The 20,428-nt window shown below is 39.0% G+C and overlaps 1 protein-coding gene across 1 annotated transcript in view; it reads left to right on the top strand.

Annotated features, from left to right (window-relative positions):
• LOC307132207 (multiple epidermal growth factor-like domains protein 9) overlaps nucleotides 1-20,428 on the top strand; it is a 52,640-nt gene that overhangs the window by 14,462 nt on the left and 17,750 nt on the right. The window contains exons 3-5 of the mRNA XM_079826379.1: nucleotides 9,411-9,550; nucleotides 15,198-15,347; nucleotides 19,727-19,996. Of these exons, the coding sequence (XP_079682505.1) occupies nucleotides 9,411-9,550; nucleotides 15,198-15,347; nucleotides 19,727-19,996 (560 nt within the window). The remainder of the gene's footprint in view (nucleotides 1-9,410; nucleotides 9,551-15,197; nucleotides 15,348-19,726; nucleotides 19,997-20,428) is intronic.

Below are 20,428 nucleotides of genomic sequence, written 5' to 3'. Positions count from 1 at the left end.
ACTTAAGACATAAGTTCATCTTTAATTTAATAATTACTTCTATTGTCTTTGAAATATGGTTAAAGTTTACCCTAGTGAAAAAACCTATACAAAAATGATTAAATACATTTATTTCATACTTAGTATACTACAAATCCATGAACATACATGCCTACTGACATATCGCATGAGACTTACTGATTCAAAATGTAAAAACTTACTATTTAAAAATGTTTGTGTGCTGTGTGTACACATGTTGTGTACCCGCCTATAGGCACATATTACCAACGTGCCCTTTTGTGATTATTTAGTACCCTGTTAAAACAATAGTTACATTACATTACATAATTACCATAAAAAATAACAAAAATAAAGAATACTGCCCTATTGACTTTAGACCAGGTTTTTGTTGGTCAATGGCACAGTCGTTTTCAGTTGACCTCAAAATAGCAACGTGCCAACACAACACGATCTCATGACAATGCATATCAATAGTACGAGTGTGCAATCTCGTGGAATGTAAACTCAAAAATGAGTTTTGGCGTGCATATGCTACGCAGCTTTTCGCGTGCATATGATACGCACTTTATGCCGTATATATGACACGCTTTTGGGTAGGGTGAGGGTAGGGGGTGGGGGGTTCGTACGTATAATACGCCATAAAGTGCGTATCACATGCACGCGGAAAACGGCGTACCATATGCACGGCAAAACTCATTTTGGCGTATACATTCCACGAGATTGCACACTCGTATTATTTATACGCATTTTCGTGAGATCGGGCTCGCCAACAATGCACCTGAACACACCTCGTTTTCAGACCAGCACGTCTGGCCCATGGGCGAACAGATGGGCGCGAGTGCATTTGCTATTTAAAAAATGTGGTGCTGGACGTGAAAATGATAACTGCGTCAGGCTGGAACTAGCAAAAAACACTTGCATCGTGCCTCGAGTCGCATTGCGCCGAGTGTATGATGTTGTTGGGTTGTTATATCAACACTCAAGTAAGGCTGTTCAGTCCAGCGAATATTGCAGTATTTATTATAAATTATTTATATGTGCACATCATTATTTTTTTTAAATGCATGTGCCCTCACAATCTTTAAACATAATAAGTTCCCCTCCCTCTTGCAATGACATCTCTTCTCTGATGATGCGTTTACTGGGGCGAGGGCGGGGCAGCCTGTCACTCACATGACATCACAGCAATAGCAATAGCAATAGCAAACCACAACCATCCAATCAATTCCCAATTAACCAAATCAAGTCCAGCCCTACATTTGTTCTTGATCGAGAAGCGTTTTCATTTGGGTGTATGTCACAATAGGGCAGAAAAGTCTATCTTCCGTTATATGCCGACTTTAAACAACTGGAATTTACTTTTCCCAAATCCCTAATTACTATATATCGAAAACATATAGCCTAGTGCTGTGTGGTTTTGGTTTAAGTAGCCTAAGTAAGTAAAGTATGATGCAAGACAAGTAAGGATTTTTGTATCTGCACAACTTCAGTTGCTTAGAAACCAGATCTTTCATGCATTCTTCCCCCTTCTGGAAAACATCTAAGCCTTTCACTTTAAAAGCATCAGCACCCCAGTTCCACGGTTGTCATGGTTGTGAAGGATGCAGGCAGAAGAATGATGCTGGCATCTCCATGGCAGCAGAGAGAGAGAGAGAGAGAGAGAGAGAGAGAGAGAGAGAGAGTGAGAGAGTGAGAGAGTGAGAGAGAGAGAGAGAGAGTGAGAGAGAGAGAGAGAGAGAGAGAGAGAGTGAGAGTGAGAGAGAGAGAGAGAGAGAGAGAGAGAGAGAGAGAGAGAGAGAGAGAGAGAGAGAGAGAGAGAGAGAGAGAGAGAGAGAGAGAGAGAGAGAGAGAGAGAGAGAGAGAGAGGAGTGGGGGTCCAGTCGTTGTGTAACACTGACCTAGTTAATATGCAGCTGATCTGCCCCAGGGTCTCTGAAACATTAATGAGGTTTCTGCTACTGCTGCCTGCTCAACACAGTTTCTCTCTCTGAAAACACACTCGTACACACATATAAACAACCAATCCAAATGATTAAGAAAGCCCCTGGTGATGTTATTATGATATATTATGTGTCAAGCCGGCAGCATTGAGTGCATTAGTGTGCTTTGGCTAAAATCTGACTGTGCTGCCTGATGCTGGTCAATTTTTGCTATTAAAGTGTTTTTATTTTATCAAATGCCATTTTAGTGTGTGAATTATAAGGGTTTCTATTCAAACAAGCACAGTTACTGACAAGTGATTAAATCATTTTAATTAACTCCTTCTTATTATATCTAATTATTTAATTCAGTTTCATTTTTCATTAATTCTCAGTGTGATGATAATTAAACATTACTTGAAATGTCATGCTTTAGAACTCAAACAGGTTACGTTTTTGGCTTTCAAATTATATTTACATAAAAACATGACCGTATTTATGTACATTACTGTTCAAACATTTGTGTTCAGTAAGATTTTTATGTTTTTGAAAGAAGTCTTCAGCTCACCAAGGCTGCAGTAAAACTGTAAATGTTTTAAGATATTACATTTTAAAATAATTTTATTTTAATATGTAATATGTAATTTTTTCCTGTGATGGCAAAGCTGAATTTTCAGTGTCTTCAGAGTCGCATGATCCTTCAGAAATCATTCTAATATGCTGATTTGATGCTCTAGAAACATTTCTTATTATCAATGTTGATAATATTTGCTTAATATTTTTGTCAAAACTACCCTTTTTCAGGATTCTCTGAATAGAAAAGAGCATTTGTTTGAAATAGAAATCTTTTAACATTATAAATGTACTTTTACTTTTGATCAATTTAATGCATCTTTGCTGAATAAATGCTTTATTTCTCTTAAACAATGACTCCAAACTTTTGAATGGTAGTATAATTAAAAAATATTCAATTAAATGAATAACTCAAAGTCTTTAACTTAAGGCTGTGTGGCGTCCTTGCACAGTACTTTCATTTTATACACTTGGTTGACTTATTGCACTTTATTTCAACTTTAAATAATGAAGGCGAGACATTACAGGCATAAACACTGTCTGTCAATTTTGAGATTTGGGGCTTTTTGGCTTTTCATAAAGTGTTTTTGTCCCCCCTTCAGATTAGTGGAAAGAAAACATCCAAAATCCACTTTTAAGTGTATCTTTTATAGCACTTTATCTATTTACGTCTAATTACAGTACATCTTTAAAGGCCATTTTCTCAAAATGTGTTTTTCTCCTGCACTGAGCCAGAAATCTCCACTTCGCAGCACTTACATAAACCACAGTTTTACAGTTTTATTCCTGTCTATATTCTGAAGGTTTTTTACAGAGGGGACTTGTTTATATATAATTTGCCTGATTTTATTCATAAAGGGAAAAAAAATGGTGACATTTTTTTCTTCTTCTTGCTGTTGACACTATTTTCTGAGTGATAAAGAGAGAGATAAAAAAAAAAAACTCTGTGTCAAAAAAAATGAAACAAGGCACCTTTGAACCGGACTTCATCCAATGTTCAGATTTTTGTTCTAGAAATTGTTGCAAATTAAATTAATATTTAATTAGATAATGTCTCATTTGCATATTCAAACATAACATTTCAGAAAACTTGTGATACAAAAAATATTTGCAATTCTTAATGTAATCACCTGGGGAACTATGGTGATATCTATTCGTGTTTTTTTTTTGTTTTTTTTACCCTATTCACCTGTCTTGCCTTTAAGGGTTAGTTCACCCCAAAATGAAAATACTCACCCTTAAGCCATCCTAGGTGTATATGACATTCTTCTTTCAGACGAATACAATCAGTTATATAAAAAAATGGCCTGGCTCTTCCAACGGACCGCCTTCCGTATTCAACTTACGTCACAAAGAAAGTGTGACGCCTCTCGTAGTTCAAAGTGCTTATGCCTGAGGTCATCATCGCGGCAGTTATGGTTTTTTGAAGTTGAAGACGGAAGGCGGTGAGCCGGAAGCTAGATATTTCTTTATAACGTGTAAAATATGGATATTTTTCTAACAAAAACGCATCAATTCACTTCAGAAGGCCTTTATTAACCCCCCGGAGCCGTGTGGAGTACTTTTATAATGGATAGATGCACTTTTTTGGGCTGCCATATTACTGCAATAATGCTTGGAAGAGCCATGACATATTTTAATATAACTCCGATTGTATTTGTCAGAAAGAAAAATGTCATATACACTTATAGGATGCCTTAAATCATGGGGTAATTAAAAATTTTGGGTGAACTATCCCTTTAAATGCAAACAATGATACTTTAATCACAGATATGAATTAGGTCTTCTTGCAAATAGTTACTTGACAGTGTAACAACGTACTGAAATATTTATTGTGAAATATCATGTGACGCTCGTATGATGGTGTATCATATTACAAATGACCTGTCGATACCATAATGCCATGTTCACACAGCTGAGATGGTGCTAATGGCTGGCTGGCTGGGCAGGTTTATTTCCAGTATTACGAGTATTTTTATTGATATTATGACAACAAATAGCGTACGTCTCTTGAATTTTAGTAGCTTTCTTTGTAGAATACAGCCATTTCTAAGTTGCATAATGCATTAATCAGCTTTTCCTATACGCATGGCTTTTTAAATAAAGCTAAATTTGTTCTCTAGAACGGGGGTGGATGCATTTAGATAAGCATCATGATGCTAACAGCTATAAAACGCCGTCCTGTTTGGTGTTTACAAAAATGCTAAATGTGCCACCCTAATGAATGGTTCTGTTCAACAGCTGGCTTTAGAGAGCAGTCTCTGACCCACAGACACAGACGAGGGGTCTGTCTGCTAATGAATGTGAATGCAAGGGAAGGGCGTGAGACTGGGTGTGATTGATCATTATCTGACCTTGATAATCACTGTTTGTGTGTGATACAGTGTGGGTGGTGGTGTGTGTTTGGGAAACAGGCATCTTTATATGCTCTCACTGACTGATTTTTTGTTATCCGTAGTGTTATTAGGAAGGACAGATGTTTGTATTTTGCATCCGCCACAAAACCCCTTTTCTCTGGTCGTATTAAAGCGTTAAAAGGCGGTCTTTCTCTCTGTCTTGATCTCTCTGGCTCTTTCTCTGGAGATTGTGATTGATAGGTCATATATGTCACACCTCACTCTCATTCCCCAGAATGCTGTGGGAGCTGAGCCGTCACCATGGCAACCTGTCTACTGGCCCGTGCACACGCACCCACCCACACGCTCTCCCACAGCAAGTGCAAATGTATCTACTAACACCCCACAAATGTTAAAAGGATGCGTGTTAGGTAACAGCGGTGCCTTTTTGAACATTTACTGTATCTATTGTGGTGGCAACACGCTTTAGAAAAATGTTAAAGAGTGTTACACCATTTACAACAGCATCCAACTTGATTTACCTCAAATGACAACTTGAGGAAAAGTCTCGGTCATATTGCACCATAAAATGAAGTGAAAATATAAGATATGATATTTATAAGAGAAGACAAGTATGTACTTTTCCCCATTAAATTCGAATTACTGTATTACAAATATATATAGGCTATATATATGAATAAATAAAAATCGTCCTAGCAATGCCCTAGAAACCACCTATACAATCTCTATATATATTTAAGAAACAATAAAATAAGTATAAATATAATTCATATAGGCCTACATATTTTACACACACGCACACGCACACACACACACACACACACACACACACACACACACACACACACACACACACACACACACACACACACACACACACACACACACACGCACACGCACGCACGCACGCACACACACACACACACACACACGCAGACGCACACACACACACACACACACACACACACACACACACACACACACACACACACACACACACACACACACACACACACACACACACACACACACACACACACACACACACACACACACACACACACACACACACACACACACACACACACACACACACAGGCCTATATTAAAAGGATGTCTGTCCCTTGCTAATGGTGTCTTCAAAGGAGGGTGTGACACTCTTTGTCTCTGTCTCTGTTTTACACTCCCCTAATATATAATTTAGGATGTGTGTCTGTATTTATTCATTCACATTACAGATTGTGTGAGTGTATGAATTCGCAGGGCAGGTGATATTCTTTGCACCACAGGAAGCATCTCTGCGAAACAGAAGTGTCACAATTTCCATATGTTATATCAACAATCAGTCTGTAAATGTGGGTGGATGGTGATGATGACACTGATGTTGTTCCTGCCCCTATTTTTAGAACCATTCATCTATATTTTTTATGCTATTTTAATGACATTTACTCATTTCCCTTTAAAACTTATTACAAAAAATTGTATATACATCCTCAATTACACCCTCTTTCTATCTCTTTCAAAATCTCTTTACTTTCTCTCAGATCTCCTTTTTAGTTTTGGTCTAATCGTTGGCTCTTTTATCACGGCTGTTGTTGTTTTTCTGGGGTTTCCAGTGTTGAGATCCTCTCAGCATGGCTGAGCGCTTTAAGCTTGTCCCACGGGTGTCATCGTCGCCCCTCTCTCATCTATCACTCGCTCCACTCAAACACAGGAACCAATCACACAACCCCTGGAAGCCCCAGCTCGCCCCAACCTTCACCCCAGACCTGACGCAACAGCCCTGGGGTGCGAGTATGCATGTCAGTGTATGATATGGAGGTGTGTTTATGTGTATGGGGGAGTCGACTAATGACTAATGAGTTTTAAAAGAGTAAGGGCTAAAGCATCCATTAAAATGACATGATAATCAGCAAAATTACTAAATAAAAGAGTGACAAACAAAAGGGGTCATTATTGGGCTTGCTAAGACAAGAATCACTATTGCTGTTGCTTATACGTTGGGTTTGGGATTAGAGCCAAGGAGGTCTATAATACCTGGATATTGCTATGGCTATGGTATTCCCATTCATCTAAATAGCAGTTTCTCTGTGGGCACTGTGAGCTTCTTGACAATCACCTAGCAATGCCTTAGAAACCACCCAGAAAACCATAGCAACTACCTAGTAACCACCCAGAACACTCTAGCAATGCCCTAGCAACCATACAGAACACCTTAACAACTACCCAGCAATCATGGTAGAAGCCAGTCAGAACACCTTAATAGCTACTTGACTATCACCTAGCAATGCCCTAGAAACCACCTAAAACATAATAGCAATTACCTAGTAACCACCCAGAACACCCTAGCAACCACACATAGCACCCAACACAGCAATCAATCTAAAAGCCAATCAGAACACCTTAATAGCTACTTGACTATCACCTAGCAATGCCCTAGAAACTGCCTAGAGTAGACCATCATAGCAACTACCTAGGAACCACCCAGAACACCCTAGCAACCACACAAAGCACCATAGTAACTACATAACAATCATGCTAAAAGCCAATCAGAACACCTTAACAGCTACTTGACTATCACCTAGCAATACCTTAGAAACCACCTAGACCATCATAGCAACTACCTAGTAACCACCCAGAACACCCTAGCAACACCCTAGCAACCACACAAAGCACCCTAGCAACTACATACCAATCATGCTAAAAGCCAATCAGAACACCTTAACAGCTACTTGACTATCACCTAGCAATACCTTCGAAACCACCTAGACCATCATAGCAACTACCTAGTAACCACCCAGAACACCCTAGCAACCACACAAAACACCCTAGCAACTACATAACAATCATGCTAAAAGCCAATCAGAACACCTTAACAGCTACTTGACTATAACCTAGCAATACCTTCGAAACCACCTAGACCATCATAGCAACTACCTAGTAACCACCTAGAACACCCTAGCAATGCTCTAACAACCACACAAAGCACCCTAGCAACTACATAGAAAAGGTTAAAAGCCAATCTGATCACCGTAACAGCTACTTTACATTCACCTCGCAATGACCTAGAAACCACCCAGGCCATCATAGCAACTACCTAGTAACCACCCATAACACTCTAGCAATGCCCTAGCAACCTCACAGAACACACTAGCAACATAACAATCATGCTAAAAGCCAATCAGAACACCTTAACAGCTACTTGACTATAACCTAGCAATACCTTCGAAACCACCTAGACCATCATAGCAACTACCTAGTAACCACCTAGAACACCCTAGCAATGCTCTAACAACCACACAAAGCACCCTAGCAACTACATAGAAAAGGTTAAAAGCCAATCTGATCACCGTAACAGCTACTTTACATTCACCTCGCAATGACCTAGAAACCACCCAGGCCATCATAGCAACTACCTAGTAACCACCCATAACACTCTAGCAATGCCCTAGCAACCACACAGAACACACTAGCAACATAACAATCATGCTAAAAGCCAATCAGAACACCTTAACAGCTACTTGACTATAACCTAGCAATACCTTCGAAACCACCTAGACCATCATAGCAACTACCTAGTAACCACCTAGAACACCCTAGCAATGCTCTAGCAAACACACAAAGCACCCTAGCAACTACATAGAAAAGGTTAAAAGCCAATCAGATCACCGTAACAGCTACTTTACATTCACCTCGCAATGACCTAGAAACCACCCAGGCCATCATAGCAACTACCTAGTAACCACCCATAACACTCTAGCAATGCCCTAGCAACCACACAGAACACGCTAGCAACTACACAGCAAGCATGCTAAAAGCGACTCAGCACCACTTAGCATATACTTGGAAATTGGCTAGCAATGCCTTAGCAACAACCCTAGCAACTGCATAACTTCGCACTAATCACATTAGCTTTTCAACCACTCACAATTTCTTCAGAAAATGTAAAAAAAATAGTTTTGATTTCAGTGATTTTAGTGGTTGTGTGATTTTAGTTCTACGTTGATAAACTGTAAGTGGATCATTCTCTGTGAGATTTGTTTGGCGATTTGTTTTTGTTCTGGATATCTGATTTACTCTGTGATTTCCTACATATGTAACACTTCCAACAGCTTCAGTAGTTTCAGGTGTCAGACTACTGTTATTTTGGGTTGACTACTTTACTGGCACATTAAGATTAGACACAATCAGTGTGTGTGAGAGAGATACAGAGGGATTCCTGGAACCAGGTCTGAAACAGCAGATGGTTTCAAATGTGGTCTGGCCCACAGGTCCCTCATGTGTACCCACATGTAGAAATGGTGGAATTAAAAATGAAAGGTCTAGACTGCTTTAAAGTGTGCTTGACTGCATTTTAGACCAGGAATGTTAGCTGTCTAGGGCAAAGCCATGTGTGAGCGTGATAAGATACCACAGGAACTGAATGCACAAAGAGGACGTTGGGAGCTGGAGCTATGTTGTCTGTACAAGCAGGCAGGCAACATTTCCAGACTGCCAGTGTCATAATTGTTTTCAGAGATTTAGATTTGTTCATGTGTTTCCTGTGTTCTCTCTCTTGCAGTTCAGGTATGTGTACGTGTAAGATAGGTGTATACGGGCCGAAGTGTGACGACTGCCACCCTGGATTCTTCCACTTCAGCAGCACAGGATGCCAACCGTGCCAATGCAACAACCACTCCACCTACTGCCACCCCCAGTCAGGTCAGTCCAGTGCACTTTTATCATCTCTACATTGAATATTAAGTTAAATACAACTTCGGGAACAGGATTTATATCCGGAAGTTCGTCCACCTTGACAAATCCAAGTCAAAATTGAACTGATCTGGTTTTTGTGTTCAACTCACTGCAAGTATAGGTGAATAACAACTTGAATTTGCCACAAAACTATTGTTTCTCTTCAGAAGACTGAATATAATAAAGACATTTTTAGAATGACATATGTTTGTTTTGTGGTGAACTATTCCTTCAAAATGAAATCTATATAGATTTTAGATTAATGGTGGGGTAAGCGCTTTCTGGTCAACCAATGTTGATTTCAAATCACCAAAACAAACACGCCCCTATTTTGATAGCTCCGCCCAACGCATACGTAACCCAGGCAAAGACTATGGCGGAATCTGCTGTGCCAGCCGGACAAGGGTATGATGTCATCAATAAGAGAAAGCAATGTGTGTTACTATGGTAATCCAGGTCGAATGTTCAGTGAAAAAGTCATCCCTTACATCCCAAAAACACAAACACAGTTCTCATGAACAACTCGATAGCACGAGCACGACAGTCCAACTTACGAAAATATTACAATTATGACAAGATTAGAGGGTTATATCGATCACGAAAAGACGAACCAAAGGAAACAAACATATATTAGGAGTATATTATCTTACTTTTCGGACACACTTTGGGAGCTGATGCTTGAAACAGAGAGTGGAGGAGGTTTAGACGCTCCAGGCCAGGTCTTTATCATCGCTGAAGTGAACGACAATACAATCGCAAATGGACAATCAAGCAAACATGACACATGAGCATATTCAAGCAAAAGACAGCATATTAGTTCTGTGAAACAAAACAAAATCAATGTTACTCGCCTATCGAGAAGAAATAAAATGGCCCAAGACATTTTTTCTAAAGCAGTTTTGAAATACCACTTACCCCACCTTTAACTCGAACCAACATCAAAACATTTGGAAAAACTCTTTACTCCATAGGCCCTGTTTACACCTGGTATTAAGATGCGCTTTGGTCGATCAGACGTTAAATACAGGTGTAAACGTTTTGAGCTTGTCCACTTTCAACCACTTCCAGAGGTAGTTGAAAATGCATTCTGGATTGCTTTTGTAGTGTAAACGCTCATGTGGTCGAATGCATTTAAACAGCCGCAAAAGACATCTACTCTCTGCCTACAGACCTAACGAGTAAACATTACGGGAAGCGCGCTAGACAGACGGGATTTATAGTTTGTCGGCTGGAGACCCAAGTTTGAATATGAAAAACGTACCAAGCACAAAGTTCTCTCACCATTCCTGATTTCTAACACACACTCACAGTGTTCAGCATGGTCTTGCGGCTGTCAGAGCAGAAAGGAAAGCTGATGCTCTCCATATGTTTTTCCATTGTCTCCAGTCATGTTCATGTTTAAATTCCACAAGCTTATTTCATCCACTAGATCGAAAGATCTTAAAACAAAAACACATACATTTACTCACCTATAGAGCCTCGCCTCAAAGAAATCAGGACAGAAGTGGTTGAAAGTGGACAAAAGAGACGGATTAAAATATCAGGTGTAAACGGGTATGAGTCTCTCTCGTCTACTTGTGATCCGATCGACCAAAACGCATCTTAATTACAGATGTAAACAAGGCCATAGATATATATAAAAAAAACACAAGACTTTACATTATTATAAAACATAATATGAACCAAATATAAAACAAAAATCTAAAAAAAACTTTAAAAAAAACTTAAAGGTGCACTGTGTAAATTTTAGCGGCATCTAGCAGTGAAGTTGCAACCCACTGCTCACCCTTCCCTTTTGAAGCACATAGAGAAGCTACGGAGGCAGACAAAGGACAAAGATGTCGTCGTCTGAGACAGCAGAGAGTAGCTAGCACTCTGTAGAGAAGTTTGTCCGTTTAGGGCTACTGTAGAAACATGGTGGCACAAAATGGCGACTTCACTTTAAGGGGACCCGCGGTGTATGTAGATAGAAATTGCTCATTCTAAGGTCATAAAAACATTACAGTTCATTATGTAAGGTCTTTATACACAACTGAAAACTGATTGCATTTCTGTCAATAGATCCTCCAATAGAATATTATACACTGCACCTTTAACAAATACTCAACAAACATACTCTCAGCCTTCCAGGGACTTCTCAATGTAATAAAACATTTTTTTTTTGAAGCTTTGATTTATAAACATAATTAAATCACATTATACTCAATATTATCTGTTAATAATATAATTTTTAATACAATATAAACTACTGATCTGTTCATATAATAAAGTTATAAAACAGATGAACTACACTTATATATTTTGAATAGAATATTTATTTGTTTTTATTGTTTTTATTTATTCATATTTTTAAAATTCATTTACATTTTATAAGAATATTATCATTAAGAATATTATGACACTTTTACTCTATTTTAGAATGACATGAAGATGAATAGATAACAACGATTTTTCTTTTTGGGTGAACTATTTCTTTAAACTATTATCTACAGATTTGAGATTGACTCACCTAGAGCGATTCATCACAACATCCTCCACACTTCCCTCTCTTTTCTCTCTTCATCCCTGTATCCTAGGCAACCCAGACTTAATTAACCTCAATTTGAATCAGAACCAAAAAACCCTATCAAAATAATACTCATGCTGCTGTGTGTGTGTGTGTGTGTGTGTGTGTGTGTGTGTGTGTGTGTGTGTGTGTTAATTTGTTAAGCAAACCTGCTGACATCTGAGAAGTGTAGGCGTGCTTGTCTTAAATCATTTCACACGGGCCTCAGTCTACTGATGCCATAGACATGTTTGTCAACTGCTTGTTCAAGTGCATGTGTCTAGGAACCCATCTGTCCCTGTCTCTGTCTCTCTGCGGTGTGTGTGCAGATGGTAGCTGGTAACCTTTCCCCCGATGCGGAGAGCCACAGTCAGATTTACAGCCCTCCTCAGTCAGTAGCCTCAGTCATAAAACCCAATCAGCATCTCCGGAGACTGCTTACAGTTCATAGACTCACACCCGCCCCGCAGCATAATACCACACACACAAACACACACACGCACAAGATGAGCAGTAACTCACAGAGCCAGAAGAATACTGCACACACAAAGCCTTTTTGGTCTTTCTTCATTTTCCACGCAAAACATTACTGGATAACTTTAACATGCAGCTTGAGATGTGATAAAGCTGATGTATTTTCATTAAAACAAAGAACGAAGAATAAAAAAGTGAACTCTGACGAACAAAGTGAACATAATTACATAGGCAAAATTTCACCGAAATAAGAAAGATATCATTCAAGATTTCATATTCTCATCAACTACAATATGAGAAAAAATAAAAAATCAAACCAGAGTTAAAGGGTACATAACACACACAGTTTCTGCCAGTCTCATGTCTTGAGTACCTAGTATTGCATTCTTCATTTGTCTGAAGAGTCTTTAGTTTTATCATATTTATAAAAGCTGTACAGATTCTTTCCGAAACTCGTGGAGGCGTGCAGTGGGCGGAGCTAGAGTCACGAGCACACACACACACACACACACACACACACACACACACACACACACACACACACACACACACACACACACACACACACACACACACACACACCGATTGCCAACAACACAGACATGTGATGCTGTTTCACTCACCGCCCGCGGTTTCAACACATGACCGAGAACAAACAAACACACTTGAAGAACTCCGTTGTTGCTCCGGTAAAACAAACTGCATCCACTGTTTCCTTAACGCTGGGTTATATTTGGGAAGCTGAACAAGGTTACGTTTCCCTCACAACCAAAAACACACTTCTTTAGTGACAGGGTTGATTTTGTGATCTAAAAACAAAATGACAGCGCTGCCTACGGCTTCTGTAACCTGAACGAAGCTCGCTGATGGGTGTGCTCTTGCTCTCGCTCTGGTTGATGTGCACCTGCCATAGACTGTAAAAAAATATGGATGTTGTGTCCGTGACGTCACCCATAGGATTCTGAAGAGCAGTTTTGAAGCGTAAAGTAGGGACGAGCTGGCTGTTGCTATCTTGGCAACAGCCAGGTGACTCGCTGACTAACAGACAGCAGATAAATGCTATCCACTTGTCATTCAAACTTTAAGGCTTTATATAATGTAAACGAATGAGTTATAAAAAAATTCACCCCCCTCACAGTTGTCATGTGCAAAATTAGCCGTATAGACCAAAACCACAATTTGTACCAGGCTGTAAACATATATTTTCTGCTGTAAAGTTGGGCATTTTAACATGAGGCTCAATGAGATTCTACTCCCTTCTGGAGCCTGGCCCTAGCGGCCAGTCGATGAATTGCAGTTTAAGTCACTTCCGTATTGGCTTCAATTTAAACTGCGGGAGGTTGCGCATTCACTCATTCAGGAGTGCCTATACAAGGAATCCCGCCCTTTATGATGTCATACAGGGCCATACTCAAAAAAAAAACTGAAGGCATTAGACCCCCCCCCACCCTTTAAACAAATACCCCCAAAACTGGTAACATATGAACAAAGTGTAACAATTTGAAGTTTTCATTCATATTTATAAACATTATTAAATCACATAATGCTTAAAGGGATAGTTCACCCAAAAATTAAAAATTATCCCATGATTTACTCACCCTCAAGTCATCCTAGGTGTATATCACATTCTTCTACAGGACGAATACAATCGGAGTCATATTAAAAAATGTCCTGGCTCTTCCAAGCTTTATAATGGCAGTGAATGGCTGATCTGTTTTGAAGTCCATGAAAGTGCATCTATCCATCATAAAAGTGGCTCCACATGGCTCCAGGGGGTTAATAAAGGCCTTCTGAAGTGAAGCGGTGCATTTGTGTGAGAAAAAAAATCCATATTTAAAACGTATAAACTAAACTAAACGATTATAGACTAAAATAACAAGCTTCCGGCAGACGGCCGTACGCATCGATTTATGTCGAAAGAGTACCCCTTGACCTGACACACGATGTATCGACGTAAGCGCAGAGGATAGAGCAAAACACTGGTCATGAATTAGAAATCGGAAAAATTATTTTTAAAGAGAAATGCCGGATGATTTCGATATAAGAGAAGAGGGGCTTGAGTTTGTTGCCCAGCCCTATTTGTTTGAACCGCAAGACGTGTCAAAGCTTGTGATACTCCTACATCCTGCGTCATATATCGTGTCAGGGGTTACTCTTTTGCAGTAAGTCGACTTGTGTAGGCCGTCTGCCGGAAGCTATGCACTGCCATTATAAAGCTTGGAAGGACATTTTTTAATATAACTCAGATTGTATTCGTCTGAAAGAAGAATGTCATATACACCTAGGATGACTTGAGTGTGAGTAAATCATGGGAGAATTTTCATTTTTGGGTGAACTATCCCTTTAATATTATCTGTTAATTTGCATTCATATACTTAAGCATGAAATTACATGCAACTTTGGTTTATATAATATAATATTAAAGCAATAAGCCCCGTGAAGCAGAGGTTTACAGTGAATTTAGGACAGTAAAAGGGCCGTTGTTAGTCCTCACCTTATATAATGATTTACATAAGACTCTCAGGAAGTCATGAAGTGTCATATTCTGTCTATACTATTGCTAATGTTGTTCTGTATAATCTCCTGGTGTTTCAGGTGTTTGTTTGGACTGTCAGGACAACACTCAGGGCCACAACTGTGAGGAGTGTCTGCCCAACTTTTACCGGCGTCACGGCGAAGGGTCTGCGGACGCCTGTCTGCCTTGTCCCTGCTCCTCTGAGACCTCCAGCGGCAGCTGCCATCTCGGTGGGTCTGCATCTCTGTGACATGTTGACAGGGTTAGGGCAGCTTCTGGCTGGGAATGTTTTTGGAGGGCAGAAAAATAGAAGGCATAGAACATTTGATTTTGATTTATTTTCTATTGAATATCACTGATAGATCTTGACATTTAATGTTTTTGAAACAAGTCTCAGCTCACCATACTGCATTTATTTGATAAAAAATACAGTACATTTTAAAATATTATTACAATTTAAATTTCAATCATTTGAATATATATTGAAATGTAGTTGTATATGTATATTTTAAAATGTATATTTTAATAATTGTAATAATATTACAGTTTTTTATCAAATAGATGTAGCCTTTGTGAGCATAAGAGACTTCTTTCAAAAGCATTAAAAATCCTAATTATTCCAAACTTTGACCAGTAAAAAAAAAGTGGGGTTAATTCAGAGATTCAGAGGTCATGTTGCCTTTAAGGGTCAAGCCCTCAAGTTTGATTGGGCCCAAAAATACAGTATCTCCAGTCAAAATTCGATAGTTCATTATATAAGCGACCTGACGGTTTTTACAAGTAACCATTGGTACCTGGAGGTTTATTGCATTAGGATGATTGAGTCAGTGAGCAGGTGGGAGTTGTTCATTCCTTGATGGATTGATACACAACCTTGGTTTAAATCTTGGTTACAAGTGAAAATGTTATGGTACCAAAGGAGCCAATCAAAGACTTTGTGTCCATCTCAGCTTCTCTTCCACTGGATGGAATTGCACAGCAACAGCCGTGGTGATGCGGCTTTGGGTTGTCACTTTACATTTACGGTCAGTGGAGCCTGAGGAGCAAAGTCAACGAGTGAGTGTGAGGAAGAGAGAGAGAGAGGGCACTGAAAGTTCAGAACTCTTATATAAGTGTACTCAATATTATTTATATATTTACAGGTCAAATATATAGGGCATAATGTACAGTCTGACAGTCATTATATTTATACTGATAATAATGGTCGGACTGTACATTAAGCCACTTATAACATGGCTACTTAACAAACAAATAAATATGTGGACATGGAATTTTAATTTGAGTTGAATGATTTTATATAGAAGAGAGAGGGAAAATGAAAGGGAGGTTACAATGAGGGAGATGAAGCAGAACAGCAGTGATTATCAATGTGTCAACAGGCCCACATCTGCGCCTCTCACCTTCCACGACTAAAGGAGTTTCATCTTAAGTCGGAATTTTGTGGATTGGTTAAAGGTCTGTGCTGATGACTGAAAATGTGTAGGTTCAAATCCTGCAATTGGTCCTGATCAAAATGCTTAACCCCAGGTTGCTCAAAGGGAAGTGCTCCCTTTTTTGGGGGAAATTTCCCTGGAACTGCAATATTACTACCTGCCTGTTTATTTCGAGGCTTTGCTGATTTTTTTTTAAATATGTATTTACTGATTTTTAAAAGAAACAGTATTTTAAATATGGAAAAAAATCTCACCAACCACTTAAGAAATTAAAAATAAATGTTTGTATGTGAAAAAAAGGTGTGACATTTAGTTGAATTAGACTTAAAAGACCCCCATGAAATCAAAATGAGAGTTTTATGGACCCCCGGGGGGGGGGCACAAGGGGGTCATAGGGGGGCCATGGAAAAGTTCAGAGAAAAATAGTACACAAATGTAAATAAAATAATGTAATAAATAATTCATAATAATAAAAAAATAAAAATTTAAATAAATTCTTAATAAAATAATTAATATAATATTTGTGAATAAAATAATAGAATAATATAGTATTTATAAGAAATAAACAACTTAAAATGACAATATAAAATAATACAAAATAATAAAATAAGATAAAATGCAGAATGTAGAACTTTGGCTTAATTTTGGACAGGTTGGAAAAATGAGATTAATTACAAATTGTATTAGATGGATGGATGAAATCCCCATGAAGAAGCTTATAAATCATACAGAATGAGTTTTTTTAAAAATGCAGGAAGTTTTGTGTGATGGGTATGTTTAGGGGTAGGGTTAGTGTAAGGGGATAAAATATACAGTTTGTACAGTATAAAAACCATTACGTCTACGGAGAGTCCCCACAAATGTAGTGAACCAGACGTGTGTGTGTGTGTGTGTGTGTGTGTGTGTGTGTGTGTGTGTGTGCATTATGTATACTAGTTATACATAGTCCCTGGTGACGTTAAAGGTGGTCTGGTAAACCCTCATGTGTTGGCATCACACTGGAGCATGAAGCTGGCACAGACACGGCCAAGGAGTTCTCATCGCAGGAATGGAAGGAGTGCCGAAACAAATTCCTCCGCCTTCTGGCCTCTTCCGTCTGTCACAGCCCAGCAGTGTGTCTGCGTCTCTCTGATTTGCCCGTGACAGATTTGTGTATGTCGCAGACTGTGGCAGTAAGGCCAGTCAGGCCGGGGGTGTGGGGAGAGATCTGGTTCAGGGAGGGGGTTGCCCTGGCAACAGCGGCCATTGAGAAAACAGATCAGTGGTGTCATGAAACTGCAGAGAAGCTTGCATTACTGTATGCCTTGACATTTATTCCGAACATCATTTTATAGATATGAAGGTCAGAGAGTGAGTGTGAGTGTCAGGCAGGTCAGGATGTTAATCCAGTGCAGTCATTCACACATCCTGCTAAGTGTGTTTTTCTTTCCTATCATAAATATTTCAGATCCGACACCAGCTAAGGTGTGTGTGTGAGAGTGTGTCTGGGGTCCTGATATACCCAACGTTGTGGGGACCAAAAATATAGTGATACCGGTAATTCTTGACATTTTCTGGTCCCCATGAGGAAAACAGCTTATAAATCATTCTAAATCATGGTTTCTGAAAATATAAAAATGCAGAGTTTTTTTATGAGGGTTGTATTTAGGGGTAGGTTTAGGGTTAGGGGATAAAATATACAGTTTGAACAGTATAAAAACATGTAAAACCAACAGTGTCTGTATTCATGTTTGTCTATCCCAGTGGGGACTTCAACCTGAATGCACACAGACTCATGGGCTCTCGTGTCACCCTGAGGACATAAATTGAGGTCCTCATGAGGAAATAATAAAACAGAATACATTTCTTGTTTGTTGTAGTTTTTTTGAAAATGTAACAATGTTTTGTGTGATGGGTATGTTTAGGGGTAGGGTTAGTGGGGATAGAATATACATTTTGTACAGTATTAAAACCATTACGTCTACGAAGAGTCCCCACAAAGATACGTGCGCGCAGTCTAAGGAAGTTATAATCTTGGCTCCTCCATATGCCACTTACAAAGCTTTGTTTAAATTAGTAAATTGAAATATATTCTCAATTACTGCTTCATTTTTATATCCTGCACTTCTGTAGAATATGATTTCAGACTTTAAATTTGGTGCTCTGGCGCCACCATGTGATTGTATTTGGAACTATAAATGGCCCCAAAAAGTATTTTACACTCGTTACCCTTAAAATTGTCTGAATTCAAATGCTTGAATAATAATAATAATAAATTAGTATTATTATTAATAATAATCAAGACAGTAGAGCTTTTCTCAGAACTATCTTCACTTTTCATGGCCGTCTATTTGTTTTTAAAAAATATAATTTCATCAACAATAACTGATACATTGTGACAATAATTACATTAAATGAATTAAAGGGGCTTTATGCGTTTTTCTGAAATTTAAACTCGCGACTGACACCTGTGGCCAAAAAACAGAACTGCTCTTATTTTCTGCTCGCTCTCGCAGCGGTGGTGATGTCACATCCGCAGACAGCGCGGGAAAAAACGACCCGCCAGAAAATAGGAAAAATAGGATACAGGCTTATAGGTGCACCCACTGTGAGCGGACAAGTTGTCAGTATGCTCATCAGGAGATGTTTGAGTCATAAATGGTCAAATAAAAAGGCTATTGTTACGTTTATTTTGGGGAAAAAGTTGCATATAGCCCCTTTAAAACAGTGCTGTTGACAAAAATATGTCAAAAATACAGCAAGATTAACAATACACTAAAAATTGTTACAGTTACAGCTGAAACATTGTACAACTAAAATTGTCAGCTAAAATGTTATTTTTGTTAACTAAAATTTGTGTTAATAAATATGACATGACAAAATATAAAATAAAAATAAAAAAATAAATAAAACATGACTAAAACAAAACAAACAAGCAAAAAGCTTCACACAGGTGTCTTAAAATATAAAATTAAATATATTTTGATATAGCAGTGACACAGGAAAGTAGCCAGAAGACATTTATACCTTTTTAAGTGTGGCGCAACTGTCCAAATACTTTAGGGGCCCACTGTACATCAAAATGAGTCCAGCATTTGGAAAGACACTTTGCTATTAATGCTCCAAAAAAAAAAAAAACCTACAAATGCCTTATTTAATCTTTTAGTTGTTGATCAGGTCTGTTTTCTCATTTACAGATTCCAGTGGACGACCTGTATGTGACGAATGTAAGCCTGGATTCTCCGGCCCAACATGCGACGTGTGCACCGACGGTTTATTTAAATCGGCAGGCGCGTGCGTGCCCTGCGACTGTAATGGGAACGCGGACCCTCGCTCCATGCCACAAATATGCCACCCCGAGACTGGCCACTGCCACCGCTGCATCAACCACACAGCAGGAGCACACTGTGAGAACTGCGCACGTGGATACATGGGGGACGCACGCTATCACAACTGCACCCTGAAAGGTACGACAAGTGTCTAAGAATTGTGAGAACATAGTTATAAACATGCCCAGACAATACTGATGGGGTTCCTGTCCTTTTAAAAAGAACAAGCAGTGCCGGTCCTCCCATACGCAAAGTACGCAAGTAGTGTAGGGCCCCCAAACCACCAGGGGGCCCCCCTTGCTCTCAAAAATGTTGACCACGATTATGAAAACATAATGCCTCTTTCCGTTCCTTTCCTTTATGTGGTGCGCTGTCCCCATATGTAACATCCGAATCAGTCGATTCATGTAATGTCAAAGCGCATTGAGCTGTGAATAAGATGCTGTTCAACAGGCAACCGGACAAGTACAGGCTACTTTGGGCTTCAGTCGTGCGCATAAACAGGCAAAAATATGTCAAAATGTCCATCTTGGGAACTTTTTAACTTAAAAACATTCAGCTACTGTATGT

Source organism: Gobio gobio (genome assembly GCF_949357685.1).
Source record: "Gobio gobio genome assembly, chromosome: 10".
Lineage (NCBI taxonomy): Eukaryota > Metazoa > Chordata > Actinopteri > Cypriniformes > Gobionidae > Gobio > Gobio gobio.
Note: the sequence above shows the minus strand (reverse complement) of the source record. Positions and strands in the feature narration are given on the sequence as shown.